At 45.8% G+C, this 21,503-nt stretch overlaps 1 protein-coding gene across 6 annotated transcripts in view; it reads left to right on the top strand.

Annotated features, from left to right (window-relative positions):
• The window catches only part of Slc22a4 (solute carrier family 22 member 4), a 45,941-nt gene extending 24,845 nt beyond the window's left edge, over window positions 1–21,096 (top strand). For 4 of the 6 annotated variants that reach the window (XM_087574112.1, XM_087574110.1, XM_087574111.1 and 1 more), the window contains 7 exons: window positions 5,928–6,099; window positions 7,331–7,457; window positions 11,284–11,384; window positions 12,973–13,187; window positions 14,783–14,965; window positions 17,290–17,425; window positions 20,520–20,814. In XM_087574112.1, the coding sequence (XP_087430238.1) occupies window positions 5,928–6,099; window positions 7,331–7,457; window positions 11,284–11,384; window positions 12,973–13,187; window positions 14,783–14,965; window positions 17,290–17,425; window positions 20,520–20,595 (1,010 nt within the window). In that variant the 3' untranslated portion in view covers window positions 20,596–20,814. 6 annotated transcript variants of the gene reach the window in all.
• The last annotated feature ends 407 nt before the right edge of the window (window positions 21,097–21,503 follow it).

Raw genomic sequence — 21,503 nt, 5'->3', positions numbered from 1 at the left:
CGTCCCACAGCTCTGGCACTGCCTTCCCCAGCCCTCCCTTCTCCCCACGTGACCATGGCCTCACATGCAGGGTAGAGAAGAAGAGGGCCAGGTCAAGGGTAGTTTGGAGCTTAGGTGTGTCTACAGACACAGGGCTCCCTGTCTACCTGGGCCCACCCTTCTCATTCTAGTGGGCTCAGAGGGAAACTGATAACATTAGGTTCTGGGATAACACTTGTGTTAAGATCTGAAGGCCTAAGACTGTCACTGATCTGTCCCAGAACAGACGGAGTCCCAGGCAGCTCCTGCAAAGGAGGACTTGGTGGAAGGACAGACATGGTGGCTGCTGGTTTTCCTGTGGCGCAGCAGCGCCCCCTGGTGTTTCAGGAATAAAATAGCTACTTTCCAGGCTTTGGGGGTTTTTTTTTGTTTTTTGTTTTCCCTCGAAGCCAGATTTGAACCCAACAGATTGTTGTTATTTGAGAATTTCCCTGACCTTTGATTCCCCCCTTCTCTGGAAATCTGAATGCTTGAGATGGCAAAAGTTCATCCTGAAGATTAATCTTTGCATTGATTCCAGAGCCCAAATTGTTCCCAAAGCAGCACAGAAATGAGCCTTCTTCTGAGCTGCTCTTAAAAACTTCACCAGGCTTGCAAACGTCTCGGGGTAATACAAAAGGCAAGCCAAACTCAAGCTCCTCAAAGCAACACAGGGTGGATGCACCTCCCAGAGCCGGGGAAGTGGGACTCAAAATCAGGGTCAATGACCTTCTCACACCCCAGCTTTCTAGACCCCGTGACAATCTCAGGCATAGTACCCTCAACCTGCCTATAGACTTCTGGGTAAAATGCTAGAGTGGTTTTCCTTCATCCCCTGGGTAATGAACCGCTTCTCTGTAAGGGAGGACTTGGTGGAAGGACAGACTTGGTAGCTGCTGGTTTTCCTGCAGCGCAGCAGCGCCCCCTGGTGCTCTATCTACAGAAAACCTCCTGCCTTGATTGATCCACTAATTTAGTATTTTCCCGCACTTCTAACGTCAACACCCAGCCACTACCCTGCCCCACCCCTGCTGTCCTTGCTGTAGCATCTCTTTACACATGTTTAAATCTTGCTTCCTCCAGACCATATGTTTCCCTTTCAATAAGCACGCGCCTGATTACGTGTGCTCTGTAATTCTGGCTCCAGGGACCTCAGACATATTTGAAATTTAACCGCATTAGTTACACAGCTTTTATCAGCCACATACTTATTTTGTATAGCTTTTCGCTAAAGTATTAATGTACTTTTTATACTAAGGATCGATCCGAGGGTTTCTTGCACACACTATCTAACTGATCTACACTCCAGCCCTTAAATGCTTTAAACTTGAAAAATAAATGTCCTGATCTATTTGAATGGAAGGACATAGCCATATACCACAGGCTAGCTTATCTCAAAAACCCGGATTTCGTTTTCTGTGTCACGACAGAGGAAGCCCCCTGAGCACATTGCTCCCCCAGTCACAGGAAGCAGAGAGAGATAGATGCTTGTGCCCACCTGGACTTCTCCTTTCTATTCAGCCCAGCACCCTATCCCACACCCTGCGCCCACCCACATTTATGGTGGGCCTTTCTCCTCAGTTAACCCAATAGAAGCCTGATGAGGTAAATTGTCAAAGCTGCTCCATCTCCTGGCACGTGCACACACACCTCTTGCCACCCACCCTTATGTTCTGGATCCCAGATGGAAAGCACTCACACAGGCACGCGCACACACACAACCTGTATATTTTAGTAAGCCTTAATTAGTTCAATAGTTAAGCCACTCCTGAACCTTCGTGTGGCTAATACACCCCACTCTGATATTCCTGAGTTAATGCTTACTAAATCTTTATTTTATCCTTGCTGCCCTGGACTCTTCTGGGGCCCTCCTGAGGCCGTTTTCCCCTTCGCACCTACGTTTTGGCCGTCTCTCCCTCCTGCACCTTCCCAGTGTGGTCCATCTCCTACACCCTTGTCATGGAGGAGTCCTTCTTCCTTCTCTCCTGAATTTCTTGCCAGGGATCCTAAAAGTCCCGCCTCTGTCTTCCTGCCCAGCCGTTGCCTGATGGCAACTTTATGTCCCATTCAGAGACAACTAGGGGCAGGGACTCTCAGCACAGACATGTGGGTTCTGGAGTGATTTCAGGAGCCCATTAACACAAATAGCATTAGAACCAATCCACAACAGAAACCCCTCACAAACATACCAGGGATTTGTCTCCTAGGTGATTCTAGATCCCATCAAATTAACAAGGAGTATTATCCATCACAGGGGACTTAGCATAGAGGAGCCCACGCTCTCTCCCCATTGTAATGCAGGACACTCCTCCCTTAATCCATCTGAGCACATCTATTTCCCAAGTTTGTTCCCTGAGCTAGAATCGCCATAGGTTTCAGTTGCATTGTGTTGCCTGTCCTGCTGCCTCATGGAGAGTGCCTAGTGCTTCCTGGGGCTGGATGACAACATTTTGGTGCAAAGGGAAGGCAGCCTGCCAGGTAGAGGGACCAACTAGTGGCATAATCTCCTAGAGCTGCCGTGGCCTCATCAGAACCAGGGCATGCCCTTTGATTGGGATGTGAGAATTTTGTTCTCCAGAGACATTGAGAAGCCAGACTTTGCCTAGGATCAGGAGCCCATGAGGCAGAGGAGGACAGAGATCTGGGTCAGCAAATCCAGAAGTCATCTCTGCCATGAGTCTTTTCCCCAGGTGAGCACACAGAGAGTTCCTTGCATCTGCCAGGCTTGGGGCCCTTTCCTGGTGTTCCTTACAGAGAACTGCTTGTCTCTTAGCCAGTTTAATGATCAGCCCAGGAAGGACTGAAAGACATTCCACCTCACAAGGCAGGAAAGACACATCTCTTGTTATCTCCACTAGCAGCCCAGCTGAAGGACTGGTTCATAAGACAAAGGGCCTGCCTGGGGAATTTTCTCCTTGAAGACTAGACACGCATAGTTGAGAGATACGCCTTACATCCTGGCTTTATCACTGTGTTTGGGTTCATTTGTTTGCTCTGGGATTTTGATTTGTTTGTGTTCTGTTCATGTGTGAATGTGCATGCGTGATGTTCAAGTGTGTGTATGTACATGTGTGATGTTCATGTGTGAATGTGCATGCGTGATGTTCAAGTGTGTGTATGTACATGTGTGATGTTCATGTGTGAATGTGCATATGTGATGTTCAAGTGTGTGTCTGTGTATGTGTGGAGAGCAGAGGTTAATATCTTATGTCTTCCTCTATCACTGAATCTGGAATTTACCGGTTCAGCTAGACTGACTGGCCAGCAAGCTCTTGGGATCTTCCTGTTCCCATCCCCAAGTGCTGGAATTCCAAACATGTGCAGTCCATCCAATTTTCATACAGGCCTTGGGGATCTAAATGCAGGTCCTTACTTGATCAGCCAACACTTGACCCACCGAGCCGCCTCTCTAGCCCCTTCGTTTGTGGTTTTGAGACATGGTCTCTTATAGCCCAAGCTGACGTTGAGCTTAGAATTTATGCCACCAAAAAGCTCCTGGCCTTCTTCCTTCCACTTGGTGAGTTCTGGGATTTTTAACTATGAGCTGCCACTTCCAGTTTGTATCACTGTCACAGATAAATGATTGTAGGCAAGTGACTTCAGCACCTTATGTCTCAGCTGAATGTAAGATAATGGTCAAAGGCATCATTTATATAAGCGCTTACCCTGAAGTCGGGCTTAAAGAACTGGCCAGAAAAGTTTTGGCTGTGAAGACGATGGTGATGGAAATGATGGCAGTAGTGATGATGGTGGTGGTGGTGATGATGGTGGTGATGGTGATGATGATGGTGGTGATGGTGATGATGGTGGTGGTGATGGTGACAATGGTGGTGATGATGGTAATGATGATAATGATGATGGTGGTGGTGATGGTGGTGATGATGGTGGTGGTGATGGTGGTGATGGTGGTGATGGTGGTGATGTAGTGATGTTGATAATGGTAGTGATGGTGATGGTGGTGGTGATGATGGTGATGGTGGTAGTGATGGTAATAAAGACAATGACCTTGACAATGTTGGTGATTATTCACATCTTGGTTGCTGCTCTGTGGTTGTGTTATAATACCCTGACAACAGGCACCTTAGGGGAAAGAAATGTTTATTGTGGCTTACAGTTCCAGGGGGCTACAGTCCGTCATGGTGGGGAAGGCATGGCAGCAGGATCATGAGGTGGACATGACAGTCAAGAAAAAGAGTGACAACATTTTCTCCCTACGTAGGAAGCACAGTGAGAAAAGCAGGGGAAGTCAGACTATAAAACCGAAAAGCCTACTCCTAGATGTATTTCCTCTAGCAAGGCTTCACCTCCTAAAGGCTCCATCACTTTCCCCAGTGGTGCCATGAGCTGAGGCTATGCGGTCAAATGCATGAGCCTATGGGGGACATTTCTGACTCAAATGACAGCAATGTGTAAGGAAGGGAGAGGTCCTCAAAGTTAGAGAGCAGTGGGGCTTTTAAGGAGCTGTTTGCACAGTCCACTGTGGTCCACAGGCTGCAGAGCTCTGTCCTTGCCTGGGACCTGGTGCAAGGCAAAGCATGCTGAGTCTGCTACGGTCTGCTCTTCACTATGGTTTCTCCCAGTGCTACGGTTTCTCTCCCTGACCTCAGGCACAAATGGGTCCCATGTGTGTTTCTTTTCCATGATCAAATTCTCAGCTTCTGGATTTTTTTTCTTAGGAAACACACACACACACACACACACACACACACACACACACACACACACCATACCCGTTCATTGTCATATTATAATCCCAGCCAGAGACCCAAAGACAGCCAGGTCATGGCAGAGTGCATTCATTCACAGAGTAAGGAAACATCTGGAAATGACACTCATGAAACTTGGAGCAATCAGACGGCGTCCTTCGGAATGAGTGTACAGGCTGACAGATGCCCCTGTGCTGTGAGGATCATGAGATACCCAGCCTCAGCTCTCTCAAGAAACTGAAAGAAATGCATCAGGAGGGGAACCACTGAGGAGTGTGACTTACTCTCTCCTTTTCTATTCAGTAGAGGACCCCATGCCATACACCAGTGCTGTCCACATTTATGAAGGGTGTTCCTGGATCAGTTAACCCAATCCAGAAACTCCCGCAGACATGTTCAAAGTCTCTTCCGAGTGATTCTAGACTCTTCAAGTTGACCATCAATATTATCAGTGTTTTGTAGTGTGGGCAAGTCCTATACAAAAAATAAAGCTCTTGCTGTCGGCTATATCCTTGCCTTCAGGTCAGAAGGCCAAGACTAAGGCTCCATGACAGAGGCTGTGCTAGACTCCTAACCTAGGTGACACCATCTCTGAAGACCTGCTGCTGACTGATCTGCTGTGTGCTTGCTGCACAGGACAGAAACCCACTGCCAGTTTAGCTTTCCCTGAGACAATGCCAACTGCATGTGGCTTTGAGCGTTTGCTCTAGTCACTGAGTGTGTGCCTGTCACCTGGGATGTCACTTTCAGGGACATTAGAACACTGTCTGCCTGGGGAACATCAGCTCCAGTACAGGCTGCCAGCTCTGGGAAACTCCAGAGGCAGCTGGCTTCTGAGTGTCATGTCTCAGGGTTCAAGGACAAGGGGTGTCCTGACAGCTGGGGGAGCCACTGTTGTCTCATGGGCCAGTGAGTGAGTTTTCACATACAGATGAGAGTTGTGGACAAACCTCCCACAGCCTGACTCCCTGCAGCGTCTTGAAAGAGCCACTTCCTGTCTCCTGGGCAAGACAGTCTCCGTGTCTCACACTGGCCTCTTACTCTGAGAACACAGCATTGCCAGAAGGCAGTAGTTTCATTGGTAGAGCCCTTGCCAGACATTCATGGGTTCAATCCCCAGCATTGGTAAGAGACCCCCGTCTCCAAAAGCAGATGTCGAAGAGAGCAGAAATGCTAATACTGCCTGCCCATCGTCTTGAACAGGGACCGAAATCCTGAGCAAGTCGGTTCGCATCCTCTTCTCCACGTTGGGAGTCTGTACATTTTTTGCCATCGGCTACATGGTGCTGCCGCTGTTTGCATACTTCATCCGAGACTGGAGGATGCTGCTGCTGGCACTGACACTGCCTGGGCTGTTCTGTGTCCCCCTGTGGTGGTGAGTACAACGGCCAGCCCTCTGCTGTGTGGCAGGCAGCCCCCTCACCCAAAGATAAGCTGCTCACTTAGCTGCTTCTGCATGTTCTCTGCTGCAGCTTGCCCTGGTGCCTCCAAACTGCCAGCACTTTCTGCATCTCAGTGAGGGGGCAGGTGCACTGTAGGAAGCCTGGGTCTCAGGAATGCTAGCCTTCTTCCAGAAGCTTCCCACTCCAGTCTCCTGCCCATTTATTTCCATGCTGACTGTGGAGCTGGTACTGTTGGATTGTGTTTTTAACTTTGTGCTCAGTTTAGGGCACTTTCCTTTTTTCTTTCATTTAAAAAATCATTACATTTTTTTAAAAAAAATTATTCACTTTACATCTTGATCACTGCCTCCCCCACAGTCCACCCCCCCACTCACCCTCCTTTTCTTCTCTTATAGCATGACCCCACCCCATCCCAGGTATCTCCCCACCCTGGCACATCAAGTCTCTGCAGGGGTGAGGTGGTGCTTCTCCCACTGAGGCCAGAGAAGACAGCCAAGTTAGGGGAATGGATTCCACAGATAGGCAGCAGCTTTAGGGATAGCCCCTGCTCCAGTTGTTTGGGACCCACATGCAGACTGAGCTGTACATCTGCTACATATGTGCAGGGGGCCTCCGTCTAGCCCATGTATGCTCTTGCTTGGTGGTTCAGACCCAAGGGTCTAGGTTACTTGACTTTGTTGGTCTTCCTGTGAAGTTCCTATCCCCTTTAGGCCCCTCAATCCTTTCCCCAACTCTTCCATAAGAGTCCCCCCCGCCCCGCTCCAACTGATGTTTGACTCTGGGTCTCTGCCTCTATCTGAGTCAGCTGCTGGGTGGAACTTCTCAGAGGACAGTCAGGCCCCTGTCTGCAAGCATAACAGAGTTTCATTAATAGTGTCAGGGATTGGTGCTTGCCCACGGGACGGGTCTCAGGTTGGATCGGTTATTGCTTGACCATTCTCTCAGTCTCTGCTCTATCCCCTGTTCTTGCGTTTCTTGTAGGCAGGATAAATTTTGGGTAGAAAGCTTGGTGGGTAGGTTGGTGTTCCTACAGCTCTGCCACTGATTAACGATAAATATATATGTGTATCTATAATTTATTTATTTTAAACCATATAGAGTATTTGCAACATTAAGATGGCCTGGGACATTTTTCCATGTATGTTTGCTAACCTCCAATCCTGTGCTTATAAAAGGTTATGAACCCTTGCAAATGCATTCCAGGTTTATTCCAGAGTCTCCCCGGTGGCTGATATCCCAGAGGAGATTTGAAGAGGCAGAACAGATCATCCAGAAAGCCGCAAAGATGAATGGCATCATGGCACCAGCGGTGATATTCGATCCTCTGGAGGTGAGTGAGCACCTGTGCACAGACATCCCTCTTGAGAGGAGCTCTGCAGACTTTCTTTTACGGAGTTTAATGTAACTCGCTATCTGTCAAGGTGCCCACAATGCACTGGGCACTGCGCTAGGTATCAGGATGGAATCACGGTCACATTCTCAGGTAAAATGTTAGGAGGCATGGTGCTGCACACCTGCATGTCAGCCGTGTACAGAATGAGAGCAGGGCAGCCAAAGCCTGAGGAAGCAGGTTCACCCTTGGAGGACAGCAAGATTAACACAGGTGAGTAGAGGCCAGGGTACTGCTGGCCAGGATGAGGGAAAGGACCCTCAGGACACCTGAAGAAGATCCTCGTAGCTGCATCTGTGGTTTGCATGTGTGCTAGGTAGGGCTGCACATGTGCTACAGATGTGGGTGCAGGCGTAGGTCCAGTCCGTGTATGCTCTTTGGTTGGTGGTTCAGTCTCTGAGAGCCCCAAGAGTCCAGGTTGGGACAAAGCATTCTTAATCCTTTGCTGTTTGAATTCAAAAGTTCATCCCGGTCCTAGTAAACGTAACTGGGTACAAGAAGGACATTGGCCACAACTAATGCTTCTGCCATTTAAGGCTATTAGTGTGTTTTATTTATCAGACGGAAAGCGTCATTCCTATCTTTAAGAAATATACAGTGTGCCAGTGTGATCGTGGAGAAAGGTTGACACAGAAGGAAGCATCAGAAAATTGACACGGACAAGTCAGACTACAGCCCAGAAACACAAGCCCTCGTGGGACCGTTTCTGTTTGCTGTGCATCTATCTTGAACTCAATACCCTCATTAGAAGAAATGGAAGCCTTAGTTTCCCCAGCCGTGTCCTCTCCCCTTCTCACCACCCTCTAGCACCCCATGTAGGAGAATCTGCAGCAGCCTGCAGCAGCCAATACGCCCTGTTTAGAATGTCAGTAAAGACACTACTCGGTGCCAGGTAGCCGCTCTGACTCACACGATGCTCACATTAGCCACTGGGAGGAGGTCTGTGAGCTTCATTTTACGAGAAAGAACGTGTAAGCATGGGGACATGACTTCCAGAGATCACACTGCTTCCAAGCTGTGATTTTCCAGGATTCTCTGGAACCAAGTGTGTGTTCTAATAAACTGAAATTCTTACTTTGTATCAGGGGCTGTGATATTAATTCAGACAGGATGCCATTCGAATAGCATCGTCTTGAAGGATAAACCTAACCGTTCCCTAGCTTTGGAAGCCCCTTCAACCTAGTCATGTATCTAATCCAGAAACATTTGGGTGACTCTCCCAGACCAGAGACAACCACTGGATTTAAGAACATAGTTGCCCTGATGTTTCTGTACCTGAATTATATTATACTATATTATATTATATTATATTATATTATATTATATTATATATTGCTAGAGGCAAGTCCTCCATACACTGTGCAGAAAAAAGGCACCATGAGTGCAGAGAAGATGGTTCAGTGGTAAAAGTGCTTGCCGTGCAAGTGTGAGGTCCCCAGAGCCCATGTGAATGCCCAGTAGGAATGGCGGCCCACTTGTAATTCCAGCCCTGGAAGGTGGAGACAGAGTGTCCTAGTTACAGTTACTTTTTCATTGCTGTGACAAAACACCATGACCAAGGCAACTTCATCATTTCATTGATCTTACAGGTTTCAGAGGGTTAGTCTAGGACAGCAGAGTAAAGACACGATATCAGGATCAGCCGAGAACTCACCTGTTGATCCGCAATTAGGAGGCAGAGAGCGCACCCTGGCACGAGTGTGCCCTTTGAAACCTCAAACCTGTCCCCGGTGACACACCTTCACCACCGAAGCCGTGCCTTCTAATCCTTCCCAAGCAGTTCCAGAACCTGGAGGCTAAGCACTCAAATACATGACCCTATGTGGGCCATTCTCAAACCACCAAACATGGAATCCCCAGAACAATCAGGCTAGCAATATTAGCTATGTGAGACACCCTAGGTTTGATTGAGAGAACCAGTTTCAGCAAACAAGACTGAAGTGATTAAAGACAATTCCCAGCATCAACCTTGGGCCTACACATGCACACAATACACACACTCCACACATATATGAAAATGGAAGGAGCGGGGAAAGCATCATGGCTGAGAGCTATGCAAACACACGCCTAATTAACTGGAAGACTGATGTTGACACCTCAACAAAGGGCCATCTTACTCCCTCCCAACTGAAATGCCTTCCTTAAGTCTCTTACAGCACACATGTCATAGGGTCACAAGACTGCTACTTTACCCCCAGGAGATCCCCTACCTCACAGCCTTATACCGTTTTTAGCCTCAACCTTAGTCAGCTCGGCTATCTAAATTCATAGCTTGTGGTAAATGAGCATCTGTTAATTAGCAGTGGAGAAGTGAAGATGGACATTGGGGGCAGGAAAGGATTATCATTAACCATGGATGAATAGCCTCTCTTTTCCATGAGGCAGTGATAACAATAACAGTTAAGATGTGCTGAGCATTTATTATGCTGGGCATTTATATATTATTTAACTTCCTCAACTCCCAGTTAAGCTGAGTCTCAGAGAAGACAAACAGTAATTTGCCCAAGTCCTTAGCTACCCTGAGTCTGATAGTTTTGTTGTTGTTTGCTGTTTAAAGACAGGGTCTCATGTGGCTCAAGCTATCCCTGAACTCTCTATGTCACCAAGGCTGGCTCTGAACTCCCTAGGTAGCTAAGGCCAGTTTTGAACTTCCTATGTACCTAAGACTGGTCTTGAACTCTCAATTCTGCCTTCACCTGAGTTTCTGAGAAGGTATCACCAAGCCTAGCATATACAAGGCCCAAGACCCTTAAATCTCTCCCTCCCTCCTGTGGAGCTGCATGGCCCTCTCAACTCAATAGGCTTTAAGGATCCCAGCTCAGTGGCTACCCATGTTAAGGTTGAGTGAAGGAAAAGCTGGTCAGCAAGCATCAGTGGGGTTGATGCCATTTATCTTGAAGGCTTCTGCATAAAATGGGCTATATTCAACATTTTAAAGCATGACAGGTTCAGGAAACAACAAGGAAGAGAGAGCAGAAAGACTGTGAGAACCGGATGATGAGGAGAAAGTATGTGAAATGTTATCCTTTGGACATAGCATAGCCCTGGCACTAAGGAGCTCTCAGCAGCTGTGGTTACCTCCAAGGTCCAGCCCTTCAACAGCCCAGCATGAAGCAGGAGAGCTGCATCGATTCTTGGTCCCAGTGGTGGGGTAATGGCTGCCTCAAAGAGGGGGAAGAGGGTGTCATTCTCCTTCATGAGTATAACTAGATATGAAATTAGGAGGAGAGTATGCTGGGAATAAAAAAAGATTCCAGAGGGAAAGGGAGGGGAATATGATCAAAATCCATTAGAGGCATGTATGAAATGGTCAAGAATGAATTTTAAATTGTGTACATATTTAAATAAAGAGTTAGTTAGAATGAGTGTCATATTTGGAGATGTCCTTACGGCTCCTGATTTCTGGACTTGGAAGCGAATCAAATGTTCTGTAAGAGTTGAGTGGATGGACTAAGGAGCAGTTCAGTGCATGGAGTGCTCACCCGGTATACACAAAGCTTCAGGCCCCAGCATCAGACCTGGCATAGAAATGCTGTCCCAACACTGGAGAGTGAAGGAAGGAGGTCCGAAGTTCAAGATGATGTCTATCAACATAGTGAGTTAAAGGCCAGCTCGAAGTACATGAGACCCCATCTTAAAATAATAATAGTAATAATAATAGTAATGAGAATAATAATAATAAAGTAAAATTTTAAAAAAGGGTTGTATGCCCATAGGTCCTTCCTTCTTATCTCTTTAATCTCGCGTTTCATTAATGTTGTTTTAGCTACAGGAGCTAAACTCCTTGAAGCAGCAGAAAGTCTTCATTCTGGACCTGTTCAAGACTCGGAACATTGCCACAATAACAGTGATGTCTGTGATGCTGTGGTAAGCCATGAGTGCTCTGGGAACGTAGATGTGTAACACACAAGGGTGCAACTGATTTTCTCTAGTTCAAAGGGACGTGACAAAGCCTAGGCTTCCCCTACAGCAAAAGGAGAGCTGTGCAATTCTTAGGTCTCAGACCTGTCTCCGGTTGATAGACTGTCTGGACCAAATAGGGGAAATTTTATAGGTTAACAGTAAGTCTGCAGTATGGGGACCCCATCAGGGAAAGTGATGGGCTTGAGGCTGCGGCTGCCCCTGAGGACCAAAGCAGAAGTGTTAGGTCTCCACCTGCTGTCTGAACTGATGGGTTGAGTTACTGTAACCTGCCTCCCCAGTAGCAAATGAACATATGAAGACACAGAAGTAATGATCTGAATTTATTAACTAGATTTAGTAACAAATCTTCAGAGATAAGGAAGGAAAAACAGTAACAACCTTCCTGTTCCAGAGATAACAATACACATACACGCGTGCACACACGCATGCACTCCCAACACCCCCCCCAACACACACACACGAGACTGCATACCAGAACTGGCATGCACTCACAAACCCCCCACGCCTCCCACACACAGAGACTGAGAACCAGAACTGGCAAACTATATTTTCGAACCATGGGTTTTGCAATTAGAAAAGTATCAGTGTGAAATATCCCGGACCACAGCCTCTGTCAGATGCCTTCCTTCTTAGCTGTCCAATATATCACTCATGCAATGTATTTCAACCAATAGCACCAGGGAGCCAACAATCACCAAGACTGAGCCCCATCCAAGCTGTTCTTACACCACGTGTGTCACTGAATCTCTGCAGTGGTAGAGTTAACTTCTTCGTGTTTTGGATTAGTCTTATGCTCCCAGCTGGTCTAGTAGCTAGAGACCCAGCATGTTTCTGAAAGCCTTCCTCAGAGATGTGTGTTCTTCATACTCAGATGTCCTCACAGGGGCATCTGCACTGTTGACCAGTGGTTTACTGAGAATGGCATTGTTCCACAGTACTTTCTGAAGAGACAGAAAAAAGCTTGAGATCTGTGTTGTCTGTTGTCATGGTTTGAAAGTGCTTGGCCTGGGGAGTGGCACTATTTGGAGGTGTGGCCTTGTTGGAGTAGCTGTGTCACTGTGGACAGAGGCTTTAAGACCTTCACCCTAGCTGCCTGGAAGTCAGTCTTCCACTAGCAGCCTTCAGATGAAGATGTAGAACTCTCAGCTCCTCCTGCACCATGCCTACCTGGATGCTGCCATGTTCTTGCCTTGAAAATAATGGACTGAACCTCTGACCCTGTAAGCCAGCCCCAATTAAATGTTTTCTTTATAAGACTTGCCTTGGTCATGGTGTCTGTTCACAGCAGTAAAACCGTAAGACACCCGTCATAGTAGCCACCAGACTCATGCAGGTACTAAGCACATGAAGTGTCATTTCGACTGAAAAACTGAACTTTGAATCTCAGTTTAATGTACTTTCATTCAAATAGTCCAACATGACTAGCGGACTGCCTAGAGGACATGGGACCTAGATCAACTCATGACCATCACAAAAGTTTAGGGAGCCAAGGACCATCTTTCTATGATTTTATCATTGGTCTGTCTTTCAGGATGCTAACCTCAGTGGGTTACTTTGCTCTGTCTCTCAATGTTCCTAATTTGCACGGAGATGTCTACCTGAACTGCTTCCTCTCTGGCCTGATTGAAGTTCCAGCTTATTTCACAGCCTGGCTGCTACTTCGAACCCTGCCTCGGAGATATATTATAGCTGGGGTGCTGTTCTGGGGAGGAGGTGTGCTTCTCTTGGTCCAAGTGGTACCTGAAGGTAAGAAGTTAGCCTAGGCTAACAACATCCTAGAAAACAGAGATGCATTAATGGCCTAGATTATTAATGGGTGACCACTCTCTCTCTTTTTTTTTTTTTTTTTGAGTTGGGGACCGAACCCAGGACCTTGCGCTTGCTAGGCAAGTGCTCTACCACTGAGCTAAATCCCCAACCCGGGTGACCACTCTCAAATGAGTCACCACTCCCCCATAACACAGCCTTGACATCACCAAACGTTCATCAGTCGAATAGGCAGATTGACTATGACATGTTCCCAACAACTGTCCCAGCAAGGTATGGTGGCCCATCCCTATACTCTCAGCATTTGGGAGGTAGAGCCAGCCTCAGCTGCATAGCTAATTTGAGACCAGCTCAGGCTGCATGAATCACCGTCTGAAAACACAAACAAAAACAGTGAGACAGCGTGAACAGAACGGTTCAAAGTGGGCAGGGGTGCGCTTGGCCAATCTGACTTCCGTCTTTGGAACCCACACAGAGGAAGGAGAAGACTGTATCCAGCATCTCTTCATCTTACACACACACTTCCTCGAAAGAAGAAAGAAAGAAAGAAAGAAAGAAAGAAAGAAAGAAAGAAAGAAAGAAAGAAAGAAAGGAGGAAAGGAAGGAAGGAAGGAAGGAAGAAGGGAGGGAGGGAGGGAGGGAAGAAAGAGGGGGAGTGGTACAGTAAGACTAAACAATGACAAAAAAAATCTAATGTTAAGAATAATGTATTTCCTTTTCTTAGTGTGTCTAGCTTTCTCCTTTTGTTAAACTACAAGTTGATATATTTTTGATACATTGTAACCTGCAAATAATACTGTTTGGTTTTGTCTTTAATTTTTTAACCTCTGCAGTACTAAGGATTGAACCCAGGGTCTTGCACTAGCCACACACTCTACCATAGAGCCACATGCCCCATCTTTTATTTCTACGTAGAGGCAAGATCTTGCCAAGCGACCCTTCCTGACCTTGAACTCAATTCATAGCCTAGGCTAGCCTTGAATCTGTAATTCTCCTGCCTCGACCAGTGAAGTATTAATAGCTGGGATTATTAGCATGCACGGGTGTGGAGGAATGGCTCAATAATTAAAACGCATGAGGCCCAGAGTTCAGACCCCAGAACCCACATAAATGCTGCCAAGCATGATGGTTCATCTGTAATTCTGGTCTTTCATGACTACACGTGCAAAATCATGCAAATATATGTGCACACTACACCAAAAAAAATGGAAAAAGTTTTTTAAAGCACACACCACTGAACCCAACTAGATCTATATTTCTCAATAATTAAAAATCAGGAGGGAAAGAAACTGGGCCCTCTTTTTATAGACTAAATTTAATTGTATTTAACATCTAATAACTCACTAGGAAACTGTTATAGCAAATAAAAAGTACTAGGACAAAATGCATTCTTCATCCAAAATAAGAGTAGTTCAAAGTCCGAGGTCACCCATCGCCTCCCATCTTTACCCATCTGGGGGTTAGGACATTTGAGGACAGTCATGTGGGAGCCATTGTATGGCAGCTAAAGGAATAATAAAACAGTTAGGTGTTGATTCCAGGGGCACCCCATCTGAAATGAGCCTCTTTTCCAGATTACAACTTTGTGTCCATTGGCCTGGTGATGCTGGGGAAATTTGGGGTCACCTCTGCCTTCTCCATGCTGTACGTCTTCACAGCGGAGCTCTACCCAACCCTGGTCAGGAACATGGCTGTGGGCATCACCTCCATGGCCTCGAGGGTGGGCAGCATCATTGCCCCCTATTTCGTGTACCTGGGTGAGATGCATCTTGCTCTGTCCTTAGCTTGCTTTTTTTTAAAAAAAAAAAGTGTGTATTTTGCATGTGGGGTTTGTGTGCATTGTGTGCATGAACAGGGCCTTCTTTGGGCAGTCTCTTCACAGGAGGAGTTGGTTTGGGTCTCGTGCTGCTCATACTATAACTGAGTCACTCTCCATAGTCTGGCTGCTGGGTTTTACAGCCCCACTGCACACACACTGCATCTTAAGGCCCTCACTGGTTTCTTCCTTCCTTCCTTCCTTCCTTCCTTCCTTCCTTCCTTCCTTCCTTCCTTCCTCTCTCTCTCTCTCTCTTTCTTTCTTTCTTTCTTTCTTTCTTTCTTTCTTTCTTTCAGATTTATTTATTTCATGTATATGAGTACATTGTCGCTGTCTTCAGACACACCAGAAGAGGGCATCAGACCCCATTGCAGATGGTTGTGAGCCACCATGTGGTTGCTGGGACTTGAACTGGGGACCTCTGGAAGAGCAATCAGTGCTCTTAACCACTGAGCCATCTCTCCTGCCCCATCGCCAGTTTCTTTTCAGGATGACTCTCAGTGACCCCTTGGACTGTAGTAGTAAAGAAGTAGTAAGGGTCTTCCTGCTGTATCTCTGTTGGTATCCCTTCCCCCTCCACTTCTCTCTCGTTAGACTTAACGAAGTTCCTACTTTGTGTGTATGACGTTTTTATCCAAATGTAAGTGGTGCACTTGTGTACCTGGTGTCCAGGAACTGGAGTGAAGGGAACTATGAGCCACCAGGTGGGTACTGGAAAGGGAACTGGGACCCTTTGTGAGAGCAACAAGAGGTCTTAACCGCTGAGCTGTCTCTCCAGGCCTGAATCCTTCTGTGGATAACCTCCTCAGTGCGAGCAGGAAGCAAGCAAAGGGAGTCAAAGAACAGAGATTCTAACTAGCGGACATGAGCTGTGATTCTTTATTCTTGGTGGAACCTGACTTTGGAAGGGCTGTGAGAGCGGAGGCAGACAGACACATGGTGTAAGGATGAATGGGACTCAGGGGCAGCTGTTGAGTCCTCCCCAGTAATTCAGTGGAGTATATGAGTTTTGTTTTGTTTTGTTTTTTAATAATGTAAGGAGTTAGCCTTCTGTCTACATTTTATAAATATTTCCCTGGGTGATCACTTACACTTTATGATTTTTCTGCAAGGCAAGCATATTTACTTTCTGTATAATCAAATATACCAGGCTGGAATAACACACAAAGGAGCTTTTAGTGGGAGGTTGTTCAGTGCTCTGAGCCTGGCCTTTATTAGGACTTGACTGGCATAGGCGTGCCTCCTTATTTTTCTTGCTCACATGTTGGTTACCTACCGGTTTAAACACACACACACACACACACACACACACACACACACACACACACACACACCCCACAGATGAATTCTCAGAAAGGGGGCACTATAAATCTACACAGTGAATGAAACATAGTTTCCTAACTTTAACATACCCTGCACAGCTGCTTTGAGTACAGGAGCCCTGAGCATACTGTGAGGCCATTTTCCTTACACTTCTCAACTCTGCTTAGATGATCCAGTGCTGGGCCACTGGTGCACAAGAAGCAGAGGCCAAGAAAGAGTGTTTAGTATAAGGAGCTATTCCTGTTAGCAACACAAGGCCACTGAAAAGCCTTGAGAGCAGGGTTTATCTTAACAGCCAAAACCAAAAACAAAAAACAAAAAACAAAAAAACAAAAAAAACAAAAAAAAACAAAAAAAAAATCCATAAACAAAAACAAACAAACAAACTACACGCATGGGTGTTTGTTTTTCTATTCTCTCTGTGGGTAAGGAGCAGATGAGGGGTTTTATTCTCCTACCTCAGTAGCCCCATACAGAGAAGCAGAAAAGGGCTAGGTGTGTGGCCCAGTCAGTACAGTCGTTGCCTACAAAGAAGCACAAAGTCCTGGGTTTGATCCCCAGCAGTGCCTCAACCACAAATGGAGTCCTAGAGGTGAGGGTAAGAGAATGAGATGTTCAAAGCCATCCTCTGCTACCTCACCACCCATCCCAAGTCTCCTCCACCCTAAGGAAGCTTTGATAGTGAAGACTTCTATGTAAGGAGCACGTCATGCAGGGCTGGGCAGTGGTTGAGAACCTAACAGCATGCTAATGTACAGCCAGGGCTAGATAACTGTAGAAGTCTGGGGAACCCAATGGAACAACCGAGATTATTATGCTGGTTTTCCTTCTTCTGAAATGTATGGACTAAGTCTGCTGTCATAGCCTGTCTGCACCTTGATAAAACGTCTCCCAGGAGCATGCTCACATCTAATTAATCTTCTCATGTCTGGTTCTTTACAGGTGCTTATAACCGACTCCTGCCCTACATCCTCATGGGCAGTCTGACTGTCCTCATTGGAATCATCACACTTTTTTTCCCTGAGAGTTTTGGAGTGACTCTACCAGAGAACTTGGAGCAGATGCAGAAAGTCAGAGGGTAAGTAGCAAAATGATTGGAAGAAAATAATGTTTGGAAGAACAAGCACGGGGGAATATCCACCATGATATAAAAAGGAAGAGTGCTGAGTAGAGGATGCTGGAGAAAACCGTTGAGCAGTGCTAGTTAGAGCGCCACAGCCACAGCCACAGGGCAGGAACAGGAAGCAGTGGAGCAAGACAGAGCTGAGGATGAGGCCTGAGAAAAGAAGAGAATTCAGAATATGGTTTTAAAAAACAAGACACAAAAAAATGTATCAACTTAAAATCCACTGGGAAGAGTAGGGCACACACCTGTAGCCCAAGCTACAAGAGAGGGTAAGGGGGGGGGGGTCACATGAGTCCAGGAGTTCAAGACCAGCCTGAGTCACATAATGAACCCTCAGTGTCACTTCATCCATCTATCCATACATACATACACACATATGTACATACCTATGCACATAATACACACATACAAACATGCACACATATGTACATGCATACACACATATATGTACATACATACACACATGCACATACATACAAACATATATACACACATACACACAATACATACACACACATATATACACACATATACACACAATACATACACGCACATATATACACACGTATACACACAATACATACACACGTACATATGCACACGTATACACATACATACACATGTAAAAATAATCAATGAGAGAATTCAGTAAAAAGTTGTTGGAATATTCAGCTAGATATTTTTGAATAAAGAAAAAGTAGAATCCTTCCAAAAACATCAAAGTAAATTCTAGAAAGAAAAAGTAGGACTAAAAACACAAAATCATGAATCTGTAAGAACAAATGTGAACTGAGCAAGGAAAGGGATACCATAAGATTCAAAGTTCAAGGTCATTCTACCCAGTGAGAACCAGTTCCAAACAAACCAGCCAGCAAACAAGAACACAGTAACACAATCAAAATCAAATGTCAGCAAGTCAGGGGAAACGTCTGCAGCACAAAGGTAGACATAGGCTGATACACCAATACATACATACACACATACACATATACATACATACACACATATGCACACACATATGTACACACATACATGCACATACATACATACATACATACATACATACATACATACACACATACAAGTTCCTGCAATCTATGGGGAAAGGAGACCTCCAGAGAAGGAAAGGAAAATCTACTTAAAGAAGATAAAAAAAAGTATACAATGTATGCATGAAAAACAAACTACTCATCCATTGTGTAAATAAATGCAGGAGCCTGTGGGATGCTCAGTGGGTAAGGACACTTACCACCAACTCTGCGAGTTCCATTCCTTGAACCCACAGAGTGGAAGGAGAGAACTGATCTCCTCAAGTCATCCTCTGTATTCAATACTTTTCTGTGGCTGTGATTAAATGTCATGATCAAGAGCAGCTCATACAGAAAGAATTTATTCAATGCCACGGTTCCCGAGCATCCAAGTACCATCCAGTATTTCATCTATAATCCCAGCGTCAGAACAGTAATGGCAGGTCGACCGTGAAACATGCTGCCCAGCCAATCTGATCAAATCAGTGAGCTCCAGGTTCAGAGAGAGACACTGCCTCAAACACTAGCTGAAGAGCAATGGTGAATGACACGGAACATGCACCTACATGCACATTCATGCACCCACACATGTATGCACACATGCACAAAAATTTTTAAATCCAGATTGTCTTTTGGGCACTACGTGATTCATGTGTTTTTCATCTTTCTGAGACTATCTGGGCACCCTAGGATCTGGTTCAATTTTGACCCCACAGGCATAAGGGCCCAATCCTGTACCTTTCAGTCACAAGTCAATCTCATTCCTGTCTCATCTGGCTACAAAGTCTGGGGTCCCCACAGCTCCCACCCATGTGTTCAATCATTTGCTAGAAAGCCTCCCAGACCCTAGGGAAACACTTGCCTTGCTGTCAGCACCGCCTTGGGGAAGATACGGGCAGGTGTGTGTGCTGGAAGGACCCTAAGTGTGGGGCATCTGCTCCTCTGGGTTGGGGTTGCACTACTCTCCTGACAGTGAGACGTCAGTGATTCAGAAGATTCAAACCACATTTCAGATCCTCCATCCTGTGGGCTTGATTGGTCATTAGCTGTACCCCCATCCTGTTCTCTGCAGAGGTTAGGAGAGCAGAGCCAAACAGGTCTGTGCTTCTAGATCAAGGCTCTTCCTTCTGGCAACCAGTCCCCATGCTCAAGCCAGCTGGGTGCCACCTCAGAGAATCAAAACAACACAGTTGCCCTCAAAACAACGCAGGAAACCACAAGAGAGTTAGGAGCTCTGTACCAAGACCCAGAGGCAAAGACCAAACATTTGACAGCTCAGTTTGAAGGTTTAAAAGCTCAGTGACACGACGGAGAAATTGAGATTCTGGGCTGCACTGATCTGGCTTTAAATTTCAAACTTCTGACACAAAGTTGGGGAACTATATTAAGTTTTCTCGACCCTCACTTTTCCTATTTATTACGTGGGAATATTTCACATGGCTGTCTGGGGGTTCTGTTTTATAAAGTGTTAGCCATGGTTGGCCATAATAAAGCTAGGTCTATGTGTGTACTGATCTGTCACAGAATTTTACAGGTGCCTGTGTTCGATAAGAATTTATCTAATCACTGAGTGGTGGTGGCACAAACCTTTAATCCAAGCAATTAGGAGGCAGAAGCAGGCAAATCTCTGGTTTCCAGGCCAGCCTGGTCTAGAAAATGAGTTCCAGGACAGCCAAGATTGCACAGAGAAACCCGGTCTTGAAAAACAACAACAAAAGAGTTTACCTAATCATTACAATTCTTCTCTATCAACTCATATCAAGAACTTCCTGCTACCCCTCTATCCTTTCTTCGGGGAAACTGAAGAGCTTAAATTTAAGCTTTGTGTTTAATCAAGAAAGTAACTCTTAGTCTCTTGAAATCATAAAATACAAGGTCTGCACCCATGAGGTTCTATGATTAGAGTTCACGTGCTTTTTCATGGGTTGAATGGGGAAGTGTTTCTGGATGTCACTTTGGTGTTTGAGGGAGGGGAGTTCCAACTGTTTAATTTTCTTCAGCTGTTCTTTTCTTTTCAGGTTCAGATGTGGGAAAAAATCAACAGTCTCCATGGACAGAGAAGAAAACCCCAAGGTTCTAATAACTGCATTCTGACAAGGTTTCCAAGGCACGTGGCAAACTGAAAAACAGGTGGGGTACAATGAGCAGGGTGTGCTGGAGCCAGCCTGAAAGCCTGCCCTCTTGGTATGGGGACAGGAGGATCGAGAAGTCAAGGTCATCATTGACTATGTCAGGAGTGTGAGACCAGCCTGTCTCACCACAAGCAGCCCTGTCTGAACAAAACAAAACAAAACAAAACAAAACAAAACAAAAGCCTTTCCGCTGAAAGGTACTAATAGAAACAATGAGCACCAAACTGGACTTGTGGAGAAATACACAATATCTCATAAATTCTGGGCCACTCTTCCAGATGGTCTTGTTTTTAAGAACCAACGTTTCTAAACAGTCTTGACTGCTAACTATTCAATGAAATAGATTTGTAAGAATTTTTTTTTTGAAAATGTGTTAGTCAAGGACTGGCAAAATCCATATGAAGATGATCACACATTTTCAAACGTATAAATGCTGTCCAAATAAAATTCATTGTATTATGACGACTGTTAGATGGTAACAGTGCTTGTGTGTGTGTGTGCATGTGGTGTGTATGTGTGTGCATGTGGTGTGTATGTGTGTATGTGTGTGCATGTGGTGTGTGTGTGTATGTGTGTGCATGTGGTGTGTGTGTATGTGTGTGCATGTGGTGTATGTGTGTATGTGTGTGCATGTGGTGTGTGTGTATGTGTGTGCATGTGGTGTGTGTGTGTGCATGTGGTGTGTGTGTGTATGTGTGTGCATGTGGTGTGTGTGTGTGTGCATGTGGTGTGTGTGTGAATGTGGTGTGTGTGTGTGTGCATGTGGTGTGTGTGTGAATGTGGTGTGTGTGTGTGTGTGTGTGTGTGTGTGTGTGTGTGTGTGTGTGTATGATCCAGCACATTCAAAATGAGGGTAGGTTTTTAATTGAA

This window comes from Rattus norvegicus, chromosome 10 (assembly GCF_021556685.1).
Source record: "Rattus norvegicus strain SHRSP/BbbUtx chromosome 10, alternate assembly SHRSP_T2T, whole genome shotgun sequence".
Classification (NCBI taxonomy): Eukaryota; Metazoa; Chordata; class Mammalia; order Rodentia; family Muridae; genus Rattus; species Rattus norvegicus.
The sequence above is the reverse complement of the archived record's forward strand: the minus strand, read 5'-3'. Positions and strand labels throughout refer to the sequence as shown.